Source organism: Leptosomus discolor, chromosome 24 (genome assembly GCF_034619465.1).
Source record: "Leptosomus discolor isolate bLepDis1 chromosome 24, bLepDis1.hap2, whole genome shotgun sequence".
In the NCBI taxonomy this organism is placed as follows: domain Eukaryota; kingdom Metazoa; phylum Chordata; class Aves; order Leptosomiformes; family Leptosomidae; genus Leptosomus; species Leptosomus discolor.
Window position 1 is genome coordinate 3,239,440 of NC_141414.1, and position 17,941 is coordinate 3,257,380.

The 17,941-nt window shown below is 57.9% G+C and overlaps 3 protein-coding genes across 3 annotated transcripts; all 3 read right to left on the reverse strand.

Annotated features, from left to right (window-relative positions):
- Nucleotides 1–259: 259 nt before the first annotated feature.
- On the reverse strand, nucleotides 260–2,738 carry LOC104348552 (bone morphogenetic protein 2). The gene is made up of 5 exons (XM_086477763.1): nucleotides 2,477–2,738; nucleotides 2,216–2,352; nucleotides 1,713–1,835; nucleotides 1,056–1,254; nucleotides 260–666 (listed from the first exon to the last, which is right to left on the reverse strand). Exons 1-5 carry the CDS (start codon nucleotides 2,736–2,738, stop codon nucleotides 260–262), a joined length of 1,128 nt encoding a protein of 375 aa, XP_086333889.1.
- A 1,860-nt stretch (nucleotides 2,739–4,598) lies between these two features.
- On the reverse strand, nucleotides 4,599–13,090 carry LOC104346446 (DNA polymerase epsilon 4, accessory subunit). The gene is made up of 7 exons (XM_086477728.1): nucleotides 13,054–13,090; nucleotides 12,708–12,803; nucleotides 10,613–10,752; nucleotides 9,288–9,549; nucleotides 6,190–6,371; nucleotides 5,571–5,629; nucleotides 4,599–4,749 (listed from the first exon to the last, which is right to left on the reverse strand). Exons 1-7 carry the CDS (start codon nucleotides 13,088–13,090, stop codon nucleotides 4,599–4,601), a joined length of 927 nt encoding a protein of 308 aa, XP_086333854.1.
- A 1,311-nt stretch (nucleotides 13,091–14,401) lies between these two features.
- LOC147413762 (DNA polymerase epsilon subunit 4-like) lies at nucleotides 14,402–17,261 on the reverse strand. The gene is made up of 4 exons (XM_086477729.1): nucleotides 17,019–17,261; nucleotides 15,734–15,818; nucleotides 15,394–15,435; nucleotides 14,402–14,505 (listed from the first exon to the last, which is right to left on the reverse strand). The coding sequence occupies exons 1-4, from the start codon at nucleotides 17,238–17,240 to the stop codon at nucleotides 14,402–14,404; spliced, it is 453 nt and encodes a 150-aa protein (XP_086333855.1). The 5' UTR covers nucleotides 17,241–17,261.
- Between the last annotated feature and the right edge of the window lie 680 nt (nucleotides 17,262–17,941).

Below are 17,941 nucleotides of genomic sequence, written 5' to 3' on the forward strand. Positions count from 1 at the left end.
CCAAAATGGAGCTGTTGCCCCGGGGCTGCCGAGCCACACGGGCTCATTCAGGTCGATTTAACCAGAGCTCAGCCCTGAGCCTTCCCAGGCACTACTGGGGGGTGCCACCACCCAGGGCAGAGCTGGGCACCCTCTTGCTTTGCTCACCCCAGTCTCTTTTAGAGGGTTTTCTGGGAGAGAGACCCCTGCAGAGATACTCTGGAGGGAGCAGGAGCAGCCTCCACCGCGGCAGCGTTTCCACCTTCCTGCTCCTCCTGCCTCAGTGGCAGCCGCAGCTCCCGGCCACCATGTCATCGTACTGCTTGAGGACCACGTTCTCATCATCATCAAAGTAGAGGAGGTTGATGGAGTAGAGCTTGTCGGGCACGCAGCAGGGGCTGCTGACGCCATCGCTCAGCTTGAGGGCGTTGATGATGGACTGCACCGTGGCATGGTTCGTCGGCCGCATGTTCTCACCCAGCGGGAAGGGGCAGGAGCCCTTGCAGTGGTAGGCGTTGTATCCCCGCGGTGAGATGATCCAGCCGGACCAGCCGATCTCCTCGAAGTCCACAGACAAGGGATGCCTCTGGCAGGGCTGGAGCCGGTCCAGTGAGCGTGTGCTGCGTGGCCCAGCCGGCTTGGGCACTGACATCTTAGCGGGGAGGAGGGGAGCCTGAGGCTGTAAATCTGCCAGAAAGGAACACCCGATGCCATTAACCAGTGCACGAGCCTGGGAGGGAACGTGGTGCAACCCCCCCCCCCCCCCCCCAGGTTTTGTCTGCAGCCATCTGGTGCAGCGAGCCCGTCGGTCACAGCCCATCACCAGCCCAGGCAGTGCCACCAGGAGATGACACCCTCACAGCTCCACGGCCACACTCGCCAGGGCAAGCAAAATCCAGATTTACATCTGCAAGCTTCCACCTCTGCACAGGCTAAACCAGAAAGGAGACGGCCTCTCCCTTTGGCCAGAGAAGGAGCTTTGGATTTGGAAGCCCATGTATGGGGAGCACCCGGGTCTCCTGTAGGCAAAGGGATGGCAGCACCAAGGGAGCTGTGCCAGGGCACGTGAGACCCACCTGGGAAGCCAGCCATGGGCAGGGACGCTCCCCGGCGCCCATCGTCCGTGAACAGGACCAACATGGGCTTCTTGCTCTCGTGGTGGTCCCTGCTGGATGCGAACTGCAGCGGTGGGGGGTCAAGTGGGCTCCCGCCCAGGCCCTGGACTGTCACCAGCAAACCCTGGTTGCTGCTTTCGTCTTCGGTCCAGTCACGAACCTGAGGAACCAAACTGGTGTCACCACAGCACCGCAGGCCTGCAAAGGCACTGTGCTGGTGTCCCCACAGCAGACGCCAGGTCAGCAGCCCCAGCGCCCTGTCAGCAGCAGGGCAGAGTGGGCTGGGACCCCCTTGGCCACACTCCACCTCCCAGCCATGGGAAGAGGCTGTGCTCCTCTGGGGCTGTGGCGCAGGGGACGTTGCAGTAGGAGCCAGCACCTGTGGAGCAGTGGGACTGGGCTGAGGCAGGATGGAGCAGCCCCCGGGGCTCTTGGCAGGGCTCTCATCCCCCCTCCCAGGCGCTGTATCCTCCCCCCCTTTGCTGCAGACACTACCGATAGGAAATTGCATTAGAGCCCAAAAGGCCGCTGGGGGTGAAAGGGGTTAAAACAAGCTCCCGCACACAGACCCCCCAGGGTTCCCTCTGTGCCCCCTGAACCAGAGGAAAAGCAACTCACAGCCTGTGTGATGGCAAAGACCTCCCAGCCCGAGCCCTGCAGCGAGACCAGCCTGGCTGCCAGCAGCTTCTTCCCTCCGGGGGCATCCGGCTCGCTCTTCTCCAGCACTTGGTAGACGCTGACCTGGGGAATGCAGCAAAGGGCGGTTACCACCAGCGTGTCCCGCCCGAGGGGAAAGACCCCGGACGGACGTAGGTACTGGGGAGAAAAAGAAAATGGGAGACGCAGGAGTCATCAGCTTGGATTTGTCACAACCCGTGGGTGCCTTGGCTGGTGCGTGCACAAGCCAGAACGATATTAAAGAACGCGCCATGGTGAAACCATCGTGATTCCTGTGCAACAGGGCAATATTTGGTCACACGAATTTTCACAGGGCTGGGCCGTGCTCCTGCTGCAGGCGAGTGACCGCAGTGTGCCCGTGGCATCCCTGGGACACATCCCCATCCCCATCTTGGCCCCACCCCACACCCATCCTGTCCCCCCTCCCTGTTCCCCCTCCTCACCTGGCAGAAGTGGTGCCTTTTTGGCCCATCGGTGGCCTTTGGCCAGAGGCGGAAGAGATGCAGCTCTGCCGTCAGGATCTTCTCGCTCTTGGCCACACTGGAGAGGACAAAGAGGAACCGCATCTCCTCGCCATGAGCTGGAGGGAAGGACGGGTTGAGAAGTGGAGCCAAACCAGAGGCGGCACCTCCACCCCCCCCGCGCTTGGCCCCTTCCCACAGCCCCCTCCCCAGCACCTCACGGTCCCCCCCCCCACCCCTTACTTTTATCCAAGAAGCTGCGGACCGTGTTGCCCTCCAGGATGTCCGGGTTCTTGGTGACACCATCGGCATTGGCCACGGTGTTGAACAGATCCACCATGTACTGGGGCGGCTGCTTGAAGGGAGCCGGGGGGGGCGGAGGGTCTTCCATGCCAAAGACTTCCAGGAGCCTCTTCAGCGCCTCAGCCCGCCGGCTCACTGCACTGGCCGGACTGGGGCATGCCGGCTTGGCCAGGGCCAGCAGCAGCAGGATGGTCCCCAGCATGGCTTTGCTGTCCCCGCCGCAGCTCGACTCGCCCTCTGCCTCCCCAGCGCTGCATTTATAACTGGCTGCAAAGGTGGATTGGAGTCAAATATGCACAAGAGCCATCAGGAGGGTGAAGAGAGCTAATTGCCATGCTAACAAGGTGCAAAGCTGGGCTCCTGGGCACCCTGCACCAATTAGCCCCAGTACACAAGCAGGAGGGGAGGCCGGCTCACCCCAGCACTCCCCGGGGCTGGTGGGGACACGGGGGTCCGGGGCAGCGCAGCCCCTCGGCAGGGCCCTGGCTGGGTGGCGTTTGCTCTCCGTAGGAGACTGACTGGTTTGTAATGATGGCACTAATGGGACAAACAGGAGGACCTTTGTGTGGAGGAATGCAGCCCCCCCCCCCCCAGCCCCGGACAAGCACCCCCCTTCCCAACCCTGTCCTGCTGCATCCCTGCTCCTGCCTGCTGCCCTGCGCCGTGGCCACAGCCAGGCACATCAGGGGTGCTCGGTGTCGCACCAGTGTCCCCATCCCATGTCCCCACCAAGCGTGCAGGGTGGGGTGCCCGGGGACCCCTCATGAAGCAGGGGCAGCCCAGCAGCCCCCGACGCTCCCCAGGGCAGCACCCGCACGGAGGAAAGCGGCGAGCCCACGGCACGGCGCGATGTGGGTGTCCAGAGGAGAACCGGCAGCCCCGGGAGCTGCAGCTTCTGTCCACGGCGCTGCCGGGCCCTGAGCTGTGCCTGCAACTCAGAGGCAGGAGGAACCACACTGAAAATAAGCTTTTTTTTTAAAAAAAAAACCCAAAACAATAGCCAATTGTCTTCCTGGGGATTAAAAAGCATTTGCTGCTAGCTCCTGAATGCTCGATATTAATGAAGTATCACAAGAACCCTATGGACTCCGGGTGATGGGATAAAATCAAATTCTTCTGCTCTTATTCCCCAATCACAGAGAAAACGGGTTGGTGAAGTGGACGTGTTGACACAGTCCACTCAGCAGACTCTTTCCATTTGCCATTTGTTCTAACACCGTGTGACTGAAGGGGAAGCATTAGCATTATACGCTACCCACCTGCGCACCAGATAACAAGAGCGGGACTAGAAAAGCCTGTCGGGTCCTACAGGGAACAGGGAAAGCCCCGGCGAAGGAGGCCCACAGGTGCAGGCGCTGCGAGAGGCTTCGCCTGGAGAGGTGAAGGTGCAGGAGCGGGGCCAGCACCATCCGTCCGCCGGCAGGGACCGAGGGTCACTCCCCGGCCCTGCAGCCACCCGGCCGGAGCGCTTCCAGGCCAAGGCGACAGGCGACAAGCCAAAGGCTACTGGCCCCGTTGGTGCCTACAATTTGTTCTAACCCCGGGCTTGGTGGGTGAAAGGGCTGTTAATTATCCAGAGCGGGCAGGGAGGCAATGACAGGCTGGAGTTAATTGACAAACTATTCGTATCCTCTGGATCCTTCCCTTCCTCTTCCCGGCTCCCCAGCAGCAGCGGCGTGTCCTGCAGGATAACGGGGGCTGCCTGCAGAGGGGCTGCCTCTGCCCCAACACCTGCCTGTTCCCCTCTCCTCTCAGACTCCCCCATTTTGTAAAGGGGACCAGCCAGAGCCGTGCAACCCCCCCAAGGCAGACAGCAGCAGCTCTTCCCGGGGTGCTTGGGCAGATGGAGGGGCCCTGGAGCTGCACAGCCGAGCCCCAAGGAGCTGCGAATGGCCCCCGATGTTTATTTTACAAGCTGCGAAACATTTTGTAGCGGGTTCTTTTATAAGAGTGCTGTTTAAAATAGCTTTTATTCAAAAAAATAGCTTTCTCTCATTTACATATACTACAGACAGTCTGGCGGGGGTCTTGCAGGAGCCCCCCCTGCAGCTCCCCAGCCCTGCTACCCCTTGCACTTGCACTGCTGGATGGCAAGGACGGTGCGGACGCGGTCCCGGCGGCTCCTGAACGTGTGCACGTCGTACCGGTGAGGGGCACAGCGGCTGGAGGCAGCTCCTGCCCAAACCAGACACTTCTCTCCACCTTGTGACTCCCTGCGGTTGGAGATAAACCCAGTACAGCCCCTGGCCCCGCGTTTCATCGCCTGCAGAAAGGGCAGATGCCCCCCGGACCAGGGTGGGGGCGAAGGGAGGCAGCGGGGTTCCAGCAGCCTCTGCTCCTTACTCCTGGGGTAACCCCCTCCTCCCTCTCTGCCTGTGCAGGGCTTCGTTCGTTCTTGGTGGTTTGATTTGCTTCCCTTTGCATTCGCCACATTTTTTGCGTCTGCAAGGAACACAAAGTGCTGCCCCCCCCCCCCCCCCCCCGATGTGAAACAACTGTCTGGACCCACCCTGCCCCACAGCATCCCCCTCCTCCTGCCCCACGGCGTCCCCCTCCTCCTGCCCCACGGCGTCCCCCTCCTCCTGCCCCACGGCGTCCCCCTCCTCCTGCCCCACGGTGTCCCCCTCCTCCTGCCCCACGGCATGGCCAGCAGGCGGGCGGCAGCAATGGCACCTCCCAGGCTGGAGAAAGCCACTATCATGAGGGACCACGAGCTCCATAACCTGCTGCCCAAGGGGCCGAATTCATCATCATCGGCAGCAGCAGCAGCAGGTGATTCTTTACCCCTTGAAGCAGAGGGTTGTGCTGCTGTGGCACCGCTGCCAGCACCGCTCTGCGTCAGCTCCGGCCCCACACGGCGAGACACAGGGCATGAGCTGTGGGTGCTACCCAAAATCCACCCCTGTGTCACCCCCCCAGTCCTGCCCCGGGAGCAGCAGATGCTTGAGAGGAAGGGGAACAGCTCAAACCCGCCTCTGAATGTGCGGGATGTGCCCGGGAAGGAGAAGGGCCGGCTCCTGGCAGCTGTGCTTACCTAAGCAAGCGGGGATCCCCCGAGGAGCAGCTGCCCAAGCACCTTCCCACATCAATTTCCTGCAAAGATTTGCAAAACAAAGGCATGAAAATCCCCTGCAGCACCTCACCGGGGACACCCCAGGGGACCGGCCAAAGGCACTGCCCCCTCCGCCCTCAGGCTGAATGCACACCCCTGGGAAAGGGCAGCAGCAAGGCAGAGCTTGTAAGGAGAAGTATTTTGGGGGGCACATCAGTGTTTTTTTGCGTCCGAGGTGCCTGTGCACAAAGGCATGTTGAAGTGGACTCTCTGTTGAGCTGATCTTAAGACATACTTAACGATTCATCACTTTTTAAAATAAATATCTCACTGCTCCCTTGATTATTTTTTAAAGAAATCCTCATCCCAAAGAAAAGGCCATTTGTTACTTTGTGGCACTGATGTATACACAGATTAGTGGCAGTGAAATAGATTTTATAACATAATATAAACGTGAGATTTTCACCATCCTAGTTTGTTGCCAGGCTGTGCTTCGCCTTACCAGGGTGAAGCTGCCCGTGCCAGAGCATCCACCCGGCTGTTCAAACCCCACGGGTGGGCCCAGCAGCACGAGAGGAGGCCAAGCCCCAGGGAAACCAACCTTGAGCCGCTCCTCCCTGTGTCCCGCAGAGCTGTGCACGATTTCATAATAATATTCCACCTGGGAAACGCGATAGCATTTTTCCTTCATTTCACAGTTCTCCAGCATCTGAACCACTTCCCCGCCTTGAGGGTTTTTGACTAGAGCAGTGCTGAACTTTGTAGGCACGCAGAAAAGTCCATCTGCAAGGAAACAAGAAGGAAATTCAATCTGGGGCTGCATCTGAGGCCACTGTGCCCGCAGCACCCTCACCGGGGGGCCGTCGTGCGGCACAGACGCAGCATCAGGCTCCGGCACCCAGCACCCGGCGTGCAAAGTGCCGGTTTCTGCGTCAGGGTCCCCAGCTGAGGGTCTGGGGCTCGTTCTTTCGCCAGCTCAGGCCGCAGCAGTAGGTGTTGTTCCTCCATCTCAGTTTCAGACCACGGGGCAAAGACGGTTATTGCGGGTGCAAACTGTGAATCCTGCACCCGGCCCTGTGCAAGTCCCATCTCTGGGGAGACAGCCCGAGCTATTACACATGATCTTTGAGAAAAAAAGGTCTTTGAACTTAAAATATTCATGGCAGCGCTTTTTCCGCAGACACGCTCTCACACCAGGTTGCTGGGAAACATTATTTAACATTTACTGGTTCAGCATCTCTCTCGGGATTTGCCAAGGGGCTGTGCCCTGCACCTCGGATGCTGGAGCTGGTGTCACCAGCTCTCCTAGAGACACCTTCCCCCAGTTACCCCCAAGGGATTTGCTTTGGGCCGGGCTCTCAGCTCTCCGTGCAAGCAGACAAGCTGGCCAGGGCTGGGGCAACAGAGGCAGCACGTCGCCGCGTCGGCACAAGTTATTACCTCTGCCCTGCCCGCGTCGTGGGACTTTGGAAGGCTGGTACGAGAGGGGAGGAAAGGGAAGGCAGGCAATGGTCTGGTTCTGGGGATGCAGGACTGAGTCCTGCTTTGTCTTTTCCATCCCTGTTCAAGCTTTAACTCAACGAAAAATACCCAGGGCCAAAAAAAAACGTTCTGTTTGGACCTGACATACCTAGTCTGACCGTTAAGGAAGCCAGGCAGAGAGCACCGCGAAGGGGGGCTTTGGGTGGACGTGCCGAATCCTGCATCTTTGCTGCCGTGTCACCTCCAGGCCAGGACTCGCCACCTCCGTGGCAGGTCCTGGCTGGCCCAGGCAGGGGCTCAGCAGCTGGAGAGGAGAGACAGAGGCTCCTCCAGCGATAACTCACGTCCAGTTGGAAGGAAACAGGCAGAGACTGTCCTGCCTGGCTCAGTTTGAACTATGTTCTGTGTACAAAGAGACAGTTTATCTGCTGAATCTCCCAGCTTTTCTCTCCCTCACCAAGCAAATCACAATTAAAATCTCCATTGCACAAGCTAGAGAAGAGGAAGAAGGATGGCTAAGTTAGTCTTGGGGTTTGGCTCCAAACAGGACCTCGTCTTGCCCTGTTCCAGCCCTTGGGTGCGGGGCCTTCAGAGTTTGTGTTTGTTTCCTGGCTTTAAAACGGCTGTGAGAGCTTCCTGCCCCCTCCCAGCTACTTCATCACAGATTTCTTTGTTCCAGGATGGGGCTGTGTTTTCAGGGGAAGGAAAAGCATTTTCTGAAAGCAAATCTCCCTGGAATGTCTCAAGAGGGGGGACGCAAAATGACAACTGATTTCTGGGATCCAGTATTTCTGGGTGAGATTTTAACATCCTTCTCCAGCTCCTCCCCCCCACCCCAGCTCCTCTGATGCTGCCAGTCTTTAACACGACACTGCAAGTGTCAGCCTGACTTTACAGGGGAAAACCCAGAAGGAAAGTGCCTTCTCCAGAAGGAGACCTGCCCTAGGGCAGGGGCAAAGCTGGGGGCGAGTCCACATTTCCCAGCCCTGGGCCATTAGCGCTGAATAAGCCACCTTCCATTAGCCACCCTGAGGCCAACAGCATCGTCCAGCACCTTCCAGTCACACATCTGGGCAGTAAATGGTGATTCTCCCACCTCTGGAAAACAGCACTTCCCACTGCCTGATTTTCCTCCCCGCTCGCTGCGTCTCGCAGGCGGGTGACCCAAGCCGCCGGGCTGTGGGGGCACCGCTGCCCGTGTGTGGACCCTCCTGAGGCTCTTGGAGGGTGGGACACGCACCCACGAGCAGGACCCCTTGGGGTTTGGGTTTCTCTGCCACCCATCCGGCATCCCCAGCCCCTCCAGCTCAGGCCCCTTGGCGGCTTTCCAGGCTCACGCTAGGACTCGCACTGGTCTCTGTCCCTCTCTAGTGGCTGTTGTACAGCCGTGTCCCGGAGCTGCCAGGAAGGTTTTAACGCGACGGGTTTAGATGCAGAAATGCCAATAAAATGACATCAACAAATTCCAGGGGAACTGATTTTATCCAGCAGTTGTGGAAAATCACTTCAACACGACTTGCCATTCTGATAAAAACAGATCAGTTCATTGCCACTGACGTGACTCTCAGGTTATTTTATGTGTGAACTCACAAGACAGCACACCAGTTCAGGACAAACCAGTTCAGCTCTATCCCAGTGGAAGGTTTTGAGCTGTCTGAAATGATTTAGTTTGGAGTTTCCATTTCTGGGTGATTTTTAAAACATCAGCGCAGTTCACTGGTGCTGAGAGGAAAGGGCATCTCAGACCGTCAGAAAGGAAACTCCATTTCTTAGCGGTGGCTAACTGGTCTGTTTTCAGGAGAGCTTTTATCATCAGGCTGGTTTTCTTGCTTTGAGTGGGGGGGTTGGAGCAGAGACCCCCGAGGTCCCTCCCAGCCTGGGTTACTCCGATTCTGTGAGCTCTGGTTAGGGGACACTTCCCTGTAACACGAGGTGGTTGTATTTCCACCCTCACCCCATGCCCAGGGGCAGAGAACTACCATTTCACCTGCAGCCCCGGGCTGTAAGGGCCCAGCCACAGAAGGGAAAAGAAAACCCAAACCCCGCCAGTACAAAATACAGCCCCATTCCCACCTAAGGCAAAGAGAAAGGTTTGCGTGGGAGAGCAGAGCCCTGTTAGATCACGCTCTGAGCTCTGGCGTTGGTGCTGGTCACGCGGAAGGGCTTGGCCCCGTCCTCCTGGAGGGAGGAGAGCCCCCATCGTTCCCATACCTGCACTGGAGGTTGGCTCAGAGCACTTCCCCACATCGACCGTGACCTCCCAGGGAGAGTCTGGAAAGAAGGTTTTCAGAGCTGGGAGACGGAGACATTCCTCGGGGCAGGCGCTGCAGTGGCAGCCATCGACCACCTCCACCTCCCCAATGCCGTCCAAGAGCAGGAGCCGCTCCACGTGCAGGCGGGCCGGCTCGCAGCAGGAACCCGCAGGGCAGGAACGGGGGGCGCCCGGCCGCAGCGGCGAGTCGGGGCGCCTCACCTGCAGCTGCACAGAGCAGGGCAGGTCACACACACGCTGGTGCAAACACGTCACAGAGGGCAACGGCCAGCGGCAGCTCCCTGCTAAAAACCTCTTCTGACCTCGAACCGACTCAGCTTCCGCTGCGTTCTCCCAGCACGGCAGCGCTGCGGTGCTGCCCTTCCCAGTGACACGCTGGCAGTGAAACTGGTTATCCCCCAAACCCCTGCTACAATCAGCTGAACTGTACCGGCTAAAGCCATCCTCGTTTCACCCCAGGCTCCTGACCTGGAGGGTCAACGTGACGACAGCTCTGGGGAACGAATCCGGACCTACCCGCCCGGAGGATGTTGCACCAGCAGTGCCACAGTGGGGACAACAGCGGGACAAGGGGCAACAAGATTTTCCACAGTTACAGCCTCCCAGGTGGATGCTCACAGGACACACGTGCAGCACCCCGCAGAGCTTGTTTCCATTCCCTCTCCAGGGTTAGTTATCCTGGTGGAGATGGGACTTTGGGCAACACCAGCTCTCCTGGGATGAGAGCAGCATCGCAGCCTGTGCACAACTGTGTCCCCAAACGCACAGGCTCCTTCTAGGCCCTCCTAGGAGTGACCATGGCACGTGGTAAGGGAAGGACATGAGCACCCCAGAGGTCAGACATTCATCATGAAATCACAGGTCCCGCCAGTTTGGCTCAACCAGGCACAAAAAGGCCCCCAACCCCTCCACGTACAGGAGAGCAGATGTGGCTGAAAGGGCTGGTCTTGCTGCTGGGCTGGGGGAGGACAGAAACGCGCTTGGGTGCTGCCTGGAGCGGCTGGGTAGGTGCCGTGACAGCCCTTCAGCTGAGCTCTGGCCCCTCCTCTGCCAGCATTGCCGGATGGTTTCCATCTGCCTAGCCAGCATAATCCACTGCTTGCTGGCTAGGGGAGGACAAGAGGCCCAGTGACAGGTTTTCTGCAACGCAGAAGCCAAACCCAGGTATTTTAAAACATGTATAATGTCACAGCCCCAGGCACCCATGTATGACCTTCACCCAGACCCAACCACTCCTGCCACGGGGATGACACGAACGCTCCTTTCTCACCTTCTTGCTTCTAAGGAAATCGAGCATGGAGGAGTGTCTGGAGAGCCCCAGAAGGGTGTGGGGGGGGGAGCTGATCCGCTGGGACAGGCAGCTGGAGCGGCACTTTCCAACGTCCATGCTGACAGGACTGCCAGAGGCATCTGAGGAGCACAAGATGGACAAAAGGATCATTCCTCCCTATTTGCGCGATGCTGGGGAGTCCCGAGCTCAAACCAGGGCCAAGCACAACACACAAAGACTGAACAAAAAGACATGGCCCACGCCTGGGAGAGAGATTCCTTCCGCCTGAGCACCTGCAGAAATCCCAGAGAGAAAGCAGGTCCTTCGGCAGCGCTGCAGACACGTCCACTGTGTTTGCAGACCAGGAGTAGAACATTTCATAACAGACTGGGACGTGCGCTGCAGAACAAAAGGAATGTGATTAAAAATTCACTAGGAAACAGCAGGGTTTATTTTCTTTAGTGAGCTCACGAAGGACAGGGTAAGAACAGGTGAATACATTGATCAGCAAAGGGCGAATGTGAATGCTCAGCTGCTGCTGAACTGCGGACCTCGGACGGACAGACCGAACAAGTCTGAGCACCCGGCGGATTCAGGGCAGAAAGCGAAACCCAGCTCTCCTTGCCGAGAGCCGGCTCATGGAGCTGCCCGAGCTGAAAACAAATCTGCCTGCCCCCCAAATCCCCATTTCACAGCTCCCCAAACCCGTCGCATCGCCACGTTAGCACTACAGGCAGAGGATGGGAAGGTGGGAGCGGGAGACCTGGGACCACAGCACCCAGGTTTAATCTGTTTAATCTGCTGTATTTTGAGTTTGCAAAAGGTCAGGGTTGATCGATGCAAATCCTCATTTCATCATATAATAGGGAACAAAACTGGCCTTAAAAATGCCCACTGAGTTGTCCAACACCACTATAATTCATTTGCTTTGAGCTGCTGGAGCGGCAGACCCAGGGTGTGCTGCAAAACTTTGATTTTCAATTGATTTAAAAACTGCTTTTCAGTGTCAGTGCAAGACACAGCCACCATCACCACGCTGCAGGACACCAGGAGATGTGCAGGGACATTTTAAACTCACATTTGGGCATTAGCTGCTGCAAGCTGCCTGAGGCTTTCTTTGCCCAGGGAAGCAAGCGAGCAGCAAGCCAGGCAGCAATTTGCGGTGTATTAGCCACTCCCCGGTGGTGATCCTGAAGTGATCCTGGATGCTCCTCACTCACAGCAAGGGCACAGAGAGCTGGTCACTTTGCAAAGGACACTTTGCCAGCTGAGGACACTGTTAACCCCTGCTCTCCCACCCCTGCAGCGATACAGCACATGCTTATTATTTTTATCACTATCTAGTAGTATTTTTACTATTTTCATCATTTATTTACTCTTCTAAACTTGTTTCCTCTGGAGATGACAAGTTATTAATCCAGGTATGATCACTTTTCACATGAGAACCTGGTATTTTGTGAACACTAAAGGCTAAATTTGTTCAAGTACTGCTCTCCTGCACTGAAAAAAACCCTAAGAGATCTCAGACATTTGGCCACACAGTTAAAGCCATTTTCACCTCTCTGTGCTAAAATCAGCAGACTCATTTGATGCAGCCTTACTGCCACTGCAAGGGGAACTGAGACCAAAGGCTGCTCCTGAAGGCCACAGACTTTTTTTTCTGGTGAATAAATGGGAGTTATTTCCTCCTTTCTCTGCCCAGTAAAGTCAGGACACCCTGTGGTCTTGCTGACAGCCCTTCCAACACTAAACCTGGGACGCAAAAGCCTGCAACTCATGCAGTACCAGAGGCAAACACAGAACTCAACCACAGAACTCAGCCACGTTGCAGCCCACTGGTACAGAAAAGGAAGCCTCCTTCGTGCACATGAACAGACCTAAGGGCCAGGCTACTCATCAGCTCCTGTTCTACAAAACATGTTTGAAGCGTTGGATTATCTGGGCGAGGAGTCCCCAGCGTATTTCTGTCCTTAATCCCCCGAGGGAAAAGCCACAAGGGTAATTTCAACACAAAGGAACATCCAAGGGATGAGTTGGGACACGAGTGGGGAAGCTTAAAGGATCCAGGTTTCCTGCAGGCAAAGGGGGAACTCACCACGCCCGACGTAGATGAAGTGGCTCTGCCTCCTGCAGCAGCCCCGCTCTGCAAACAGGTTCCCTTGCTCGGCCTCTCTGCCAACGGCTCCGGCACCTGCAGACACAAACCACCAAGCCCAGCATTACCCCAGCTAGAACTCAGCCCTTCTCCTGCTCGAGCTGGGAGGAGGCACTGAGGACCGAGCACGGGTCTCCAGCCACCCGAGCCAGGCGGCTGCAGCGTAAGGCAGATGTTCAGAGCAGTCACAAACGGACGTGACCCATTTGACCCCTCAGACCTGGCTGCTTGGGCCAAGCCCCTCTTTAATTACCCCAAGGCAGTGCTGTGCTTAGCAGTGTTTTACCTTCGGATGTCAGTCCCCTGCTCTCTTCTACTTCCATGTCACCACAATGCGAGCTCGGGTAGGAGCAAGCTCACACAGCACAGAGCAGCTCACAGGCACTAAACACCCCAGAGATTTCTGCACAGCAGCTTCCTCCGAGACCAACCCCGAATTACTTCCCAAGTGCAACCCTCTGTGCCGCTCACAGCGAAGCACCACAGAAAACACGCTCTGCGCCCACGCAGAAGCATCAGACCCGAACGAAACCCCCGCACGGCCTCCCGCCGCGCACCCACACACGCCCTTTTCTCTCCTGTGCAAGAGGCCAACGCAGCAAGAAGGAAAAAGGAACTTACTGGCACAGACGTGAGCATGCAAGAGCCCTGCGAAGAGGGCTACAGCGAGCGGGTCCTGCATACTGCACCTCGGGAAACACAAAGGTCCTCAGTGCCTCTGGTACTTATACCGGGCCCTCCCTCAGCAGGCGAGAGGGCGAAGAGCTCAGAGACAAACGGGTTCGCATATCGCCGGCAAATGTCTCCAGATTGTGATCTGAGCCAACACCGAAGCAGCCTGGGCAGCGACGGCATCTCTCCCACAACATGTCTACGGGCATCAGGCTTCGAGCAAACTTCAAAGCGTTTCTCGAGAGCAACTGGTTTTGCTCCCAGTCTGGGGAAGCTCCCTTGGGGGTCTTTGTTCTCACCACCACTTTCAAACTAATTAAGTTTGTGGAGTCACTTTCAAGTCCCCTCATTTGAAAGGAACGTGCATCCCTCATCCTCACTCATTGCATTCAATGGCCTTTTTATCTAGGGACAACCCCCTTCTGTTCCTCCCCACCACCAAAACCGAGACAAAGCTGGCTCTTTATCAAAGATGGCAACACAGTGGGACTCGGCCGCATCGGCACGACCCCACGGAGAGGCCGGCAGCTCCGCTTTTGCCTCTTTTCAGCACGACCGAGCCCTGGAGCCAAGAGGAGGCGTCTTTCTTCCCAGCTTGTTAAATACATGTAGGAAAGTATTAGTCTCCCAAGTCCTGGAAACAGCAGAGGCACAGATGGTGCTTGTGCGCTGCGAGGGCCTCTCATGGGCGCGGTGGCGGGGGGCAGCCGTACGGCCTGAACGCCCGCTGCCCGGGGCTCCTCATCACAGGAGTCAGGGTCTCTGCGCCCACTTGGCCAAGCGCAGGCAGCAGGGAACAGATCCAGTTCCCAGGAAGGTTTTTTTGGCCAGACTCAGGAATGAGAGCGCCCAAGGGAACAGTGATGGCAGCACAAGGCATCTGACACCACTCTGGCATTCAAAATAGGGTTGGGGGGGGGGCTTGGGGGGTTTTTGGCTGCAATTACTTACAGGTGCAGCAATCACGGAAATTTATGGAAGCTGTTAAGCCCCCAGGAACAAGCTGAGTCTGCCTGGAGCTCATACATAGTTCCTGGAGGATAGCTGGGCTTCACTGGGATAGATGCTTGAAGAAACAACCAGCAAAAGCAAAACGCTGTTAGAAGGCGTCCGTTCCAAACTATGCCATCTACCGCAGGCTACAGAACACCAGCCCCTTCACCCCAGCAGCGCAGAGCAGAAATCAGGACAGCTATTCAACAAAAAAAAATAAAAATTTAATTGTGTTCAGCCAAGAAACAAACATATACAAAGAAAAATACACTTCCATAAAAAAAGTTCACCATGCCTGGGCATTTGAGCATCTCCATTCACAGCTCTGTGGTGCTGCGGGGTACCTGGGGGGGCAGGGACCGCTAGCCCACGCTGGAGACCAGTCTGCACCACGGCGGCAGGGCACAGGCAAGTGACGTACAAAATACTTATGAAAAAATACGCATTTTAAATAAAGAACTTACAACAACTTAAACTTTATACAAAATATTATGGTTGCCATTTCAGTGTCTCGATTCTAGGAACTATTTTTGAACTCTCAACATCCTGGTTTCCACCCCATGTCCATCCCTGAAGTCTCTTTCTCCAGAGAGCTCCATCTCTGTCCAGCTCAGTCCAAAGTACCTGAAAATGAAAAAAATCCCAAAATATATAGCCTCAGGAATCAGAAATGCGGTTATGTGAACAAAAGAAACGTGCTTACAAGCTGCCACAGGAATATGCAGTAACTTTGTAAAATTTAAGCAAATCTCACATGGGTAAAACCAAATCTGGCTAAAAAGTACTGAACGTGTCTCAGGGTCCACTCGATTTGTGTTTCGCCTCTCAGACAGGGGCATAACAAGTTACACCATTAATTATTAAAGATGTGGAAACAGAGGGCTCTGCAAACGATTCTTTTTCTCCCAAGAATGAGATTACACAAAATACTGAAACCAAGTGAAGCCAAGTAGAAACTCACCTTCCAAAAACGCAAACTCATCAATAGCTTCGATGGCATTATCTGCAAAGCAAATTGAAAACAATTAACACAGATAAATCGACTCCATATTTGCATCTGCTTCAAACAGCATTTGAAATTACATCACAGTCCAGTGGCAAATTTCAGAGAGGTCTACTTATTTTGGAGCTGGTGTGTGAAATTATTAGCACAATATTTGGTAGAAGAGAAGTTTTTCTTTCCCATCTTCAGAGAAAGAACGAGAAGCACCTTATGGCTGCTTCGTCACACTGGGACAGGTGGAAAAATCCTCTGTTCTAGCAACCCCTTGCTAAGGATAGCACAGAATATGGTCTCATACCCAGGTCTTTTCTCTGCAGAGTCTTCCTTTTCCCTTGCTGGGCGTACACGTAAGCGTCTTTGGCTATTGTTTCAACAAACAACTCCTGCAATGGAAAAATAAGAGTTTCACACAGGGAAAGTGTGACGGAAGAGACAATACCCTGAGGAAAGGAAAGGTCCTACAAGACTTCAGGAAGAAAACAGAATGTCCATCTTAAAATTCCCCCTTTCCAATAAACAGCTCTGAATCTGACAAACGAAAGCGTTGGGACAGTGATGCACACGAGGAATAACAAGGGAGGAGAGACGGCCGAGAGGGTATTGGACAGAGCTGGTTCCTCTGAACACACCAGCTGCTCCCAGAGCACGTTCTGGAGAAGGAAAGGCGTCCTGCTCAGCCGATGAGGTGGAGGGAGGGAGCACGGCTGTCCCCCCGTGCCACCCAGCGGGTACCTCGGCTGCGGGAGGCACGGCCGAGCCGACGCAGCGATGCTTCCAGAGGGTGCCAAAGCCTCCACCAAAGCTTTCAGAGGGTGCCACAGCCATGCCACCAAACGCACCCCGCCCGGGCGATGGGAGACACTTCCCGAAGGAGGGAAAACTCCGCTGCTACACGCTGCTCTGACTTGCCCATCGCAAACCCCCGACGTGGAACCGGGGCGAGCTGGAGCAGCCCCCTCCCCGCCCCGAGCGGGCACCGGCCCGTCCGGCGGACGCAAAGCCCCGCTGCCTCGCCGGGCAGAGGGAGCCCGGCCCGCGCAGGCTGCCACGACCCCACGGCGGAGACAGCGGCCACCCCCGCCCCGCCGCCGCGGCAGCCCAGCCCGGCCCGGCCCGGCCCGGCCCAGCCCGCCTCCTCCCGCGGCCTCCCCCGCTCCTGCCCGCGGCGCCGCTCAACGCGGGGCCCAGCGGCCCCAGACCCGGCGGGCGGCGGGGCGAGGGCAGGGGCTGCCGTCCCGCTCCCAGCCGGGAGGGCCCGCGGCGGCTCCGCCTGCTGTCAGGACACGGCGCGGGGCGAGGAAACCCCCCAAACCCTCAAAAAAAAAAAAAAAAACCCAACAGCAACAGCCGAGCGAGCGGCTCCACATCCCCCCCGCCCCCCGCCGGCGGCTGCGGCTCCCGGGCCCTCCAGCACCGGCCTGGCGCAGCCCGACCGGCTCCCTCAGCCCGGGGGCCCGGGCCCGGCGGCAGCGCCGTGGATGGGGGGGGGTGGGGGAGCGACCTCCCAGCCCGCGGCAGCCGCCGCAGGGCCGCCCCACAGGCCGCCGGGCCTCCCGCGCCAACTGGGCGCCGCCGCCCCTCACCGTGGCCCGCGCCAGGACGAAGACGGCCTCCTGGCTGGCCAGGCTGACGTCCGGGTCCGCCTTCACCAGCGCCTTCACCCGCGCCAGCGGCAGCCGGGCCAGGCGGGCCGGCCCCGGCGGCCCCGCGCCTGCCGCCTCCTCCCCCGGCCCCGCCGCCTCCGCGCCCGCCACCGCCACCGGCACCGGCACCGGCACCGGCACGGCCCCCGCCGCCGCCGCCATCCCGCGCCCAGGGCCGCGCCTGCGCGGGGCCGCTGCGGGGAGGGGACGGGGGAAAGGAGGGGGCGACGGGACGGGAGGACCCGGCCCGGCCCCGCGGAGCGGGCGGCCGTGGCGGAGTCTCCGCCCGGCGGGGCCCGGAGCCAGCGGAGCGGCTGTGCCGGCCGCGGGGCTGCCCGCAGAGGGCGGTGGGCCACCCCCCCCCCCCCCCCGTGCTCCGAGCGCGGCTCTTGAGCTCCCCATCACCTCCCAACACGGGCCTTGAACCTCCCCGCCACCCCCAAATACGGCCCTTCCTCCGCCCCTTCATCCCCATCCCCGCGAAAATGGACCTTGAGCTTCCCTCATTCACCCCTCCACACGGCCCTTCTGCCTCCCTGTCACCCCCATCCCCCCCAAACACAGGCCTTGAGCTCCCCATCGTCCTTGTCCTCCTCAAAGATGGCCTTTGGGGCCTCCGTGTCACCCTTTGTCCCCCAAATACAGCTCTCCCTCTCCCCCCAAACAGGGCTCTGCCATCCCAGCGGCAGCAGAGAGTGGAGCAGGTGCCAACGGGGACCCACCGCTCCGAGGAGGTGGCTGTCACCCCTGGCTGCCCTCCCCATGGGACCTCCTGACACTCTCTTTCCATCCCACCTCTGGCTGGTGGGATCAAACCCTCCAGTGCCCTCCCTGCGCACCCACTACCCTCCACAGGACCCCTG

Excerpts from the sequence above, each read along its gene's own strand:
- LOC104348552 (XM_086477763.1), bottom strand. The coding sequence starts at position 2,738 with ATGCTGGGGACCATCCTGCTGCTGCTGGCCCTGGCCAAGCCGGCATGC. Across the intron at positions 2,353-2,476 it reads CCGCAGCTTCTTGGATAAAA|CTCATGGCGAGGAGATGCGG; the intron begins GTAAGGGGTGGG and ends CCTTCCCTCCAG. Across the intron at positions 1,836-2,215 it reads AAAGGCACCACTTCTGCCAG|GTCAGCGTCTACCAAGTGCT; the intron begins GTGAGGAGGGGG and ends TGCATTCCCCAG.
- LOC104346446 (XM_086477728.1), bottom strand. The coding sequence starts at position 13,090 with ATGGAAGTAGAAGAGAGCAGGGGACTGACATCCGAAG. Across the intron at positions 12,804-13,053 it reads CAGGGGACTGACATCCGAAG|GTGCCGGAGCCGTTGGCAGA; the intron begins GTAAAACACTGC and ends TTGTGTCTGCAG. Across the intron at positions 6,372-9,287 it reads GTGCTCTGAGCCAACCTCCA|ATGGACTTTTCTGCGTGCCT; the intron begins GTGCAGGTATGG and ends GTTTCCTTGCAG.
- LOC147413762 (XM_086477729.1), bottom strand. The coding sequence starts at position 17,240 with ATGGCGGCGGCGGCGGGGGCCGTGCCGGTGCCGGTGCCGGTGCCGGTG. Across the intron at positions 15,819-17,018 it reads TCGTCCTGGCGCGGGCCACG|GAGTTGTTTGTTGAAACAAT; the intron begins GTGAGGGGCGGC and ends TTTCCATTGCAG. Across the intron at positions 15,436-15,733 it reads TCTGCAGAGAAAAGACCTGG|ATAATGCCATCGAAGCTATT; the intron begins GTATGAGACCAT and ends TTTGCTTTGCAG.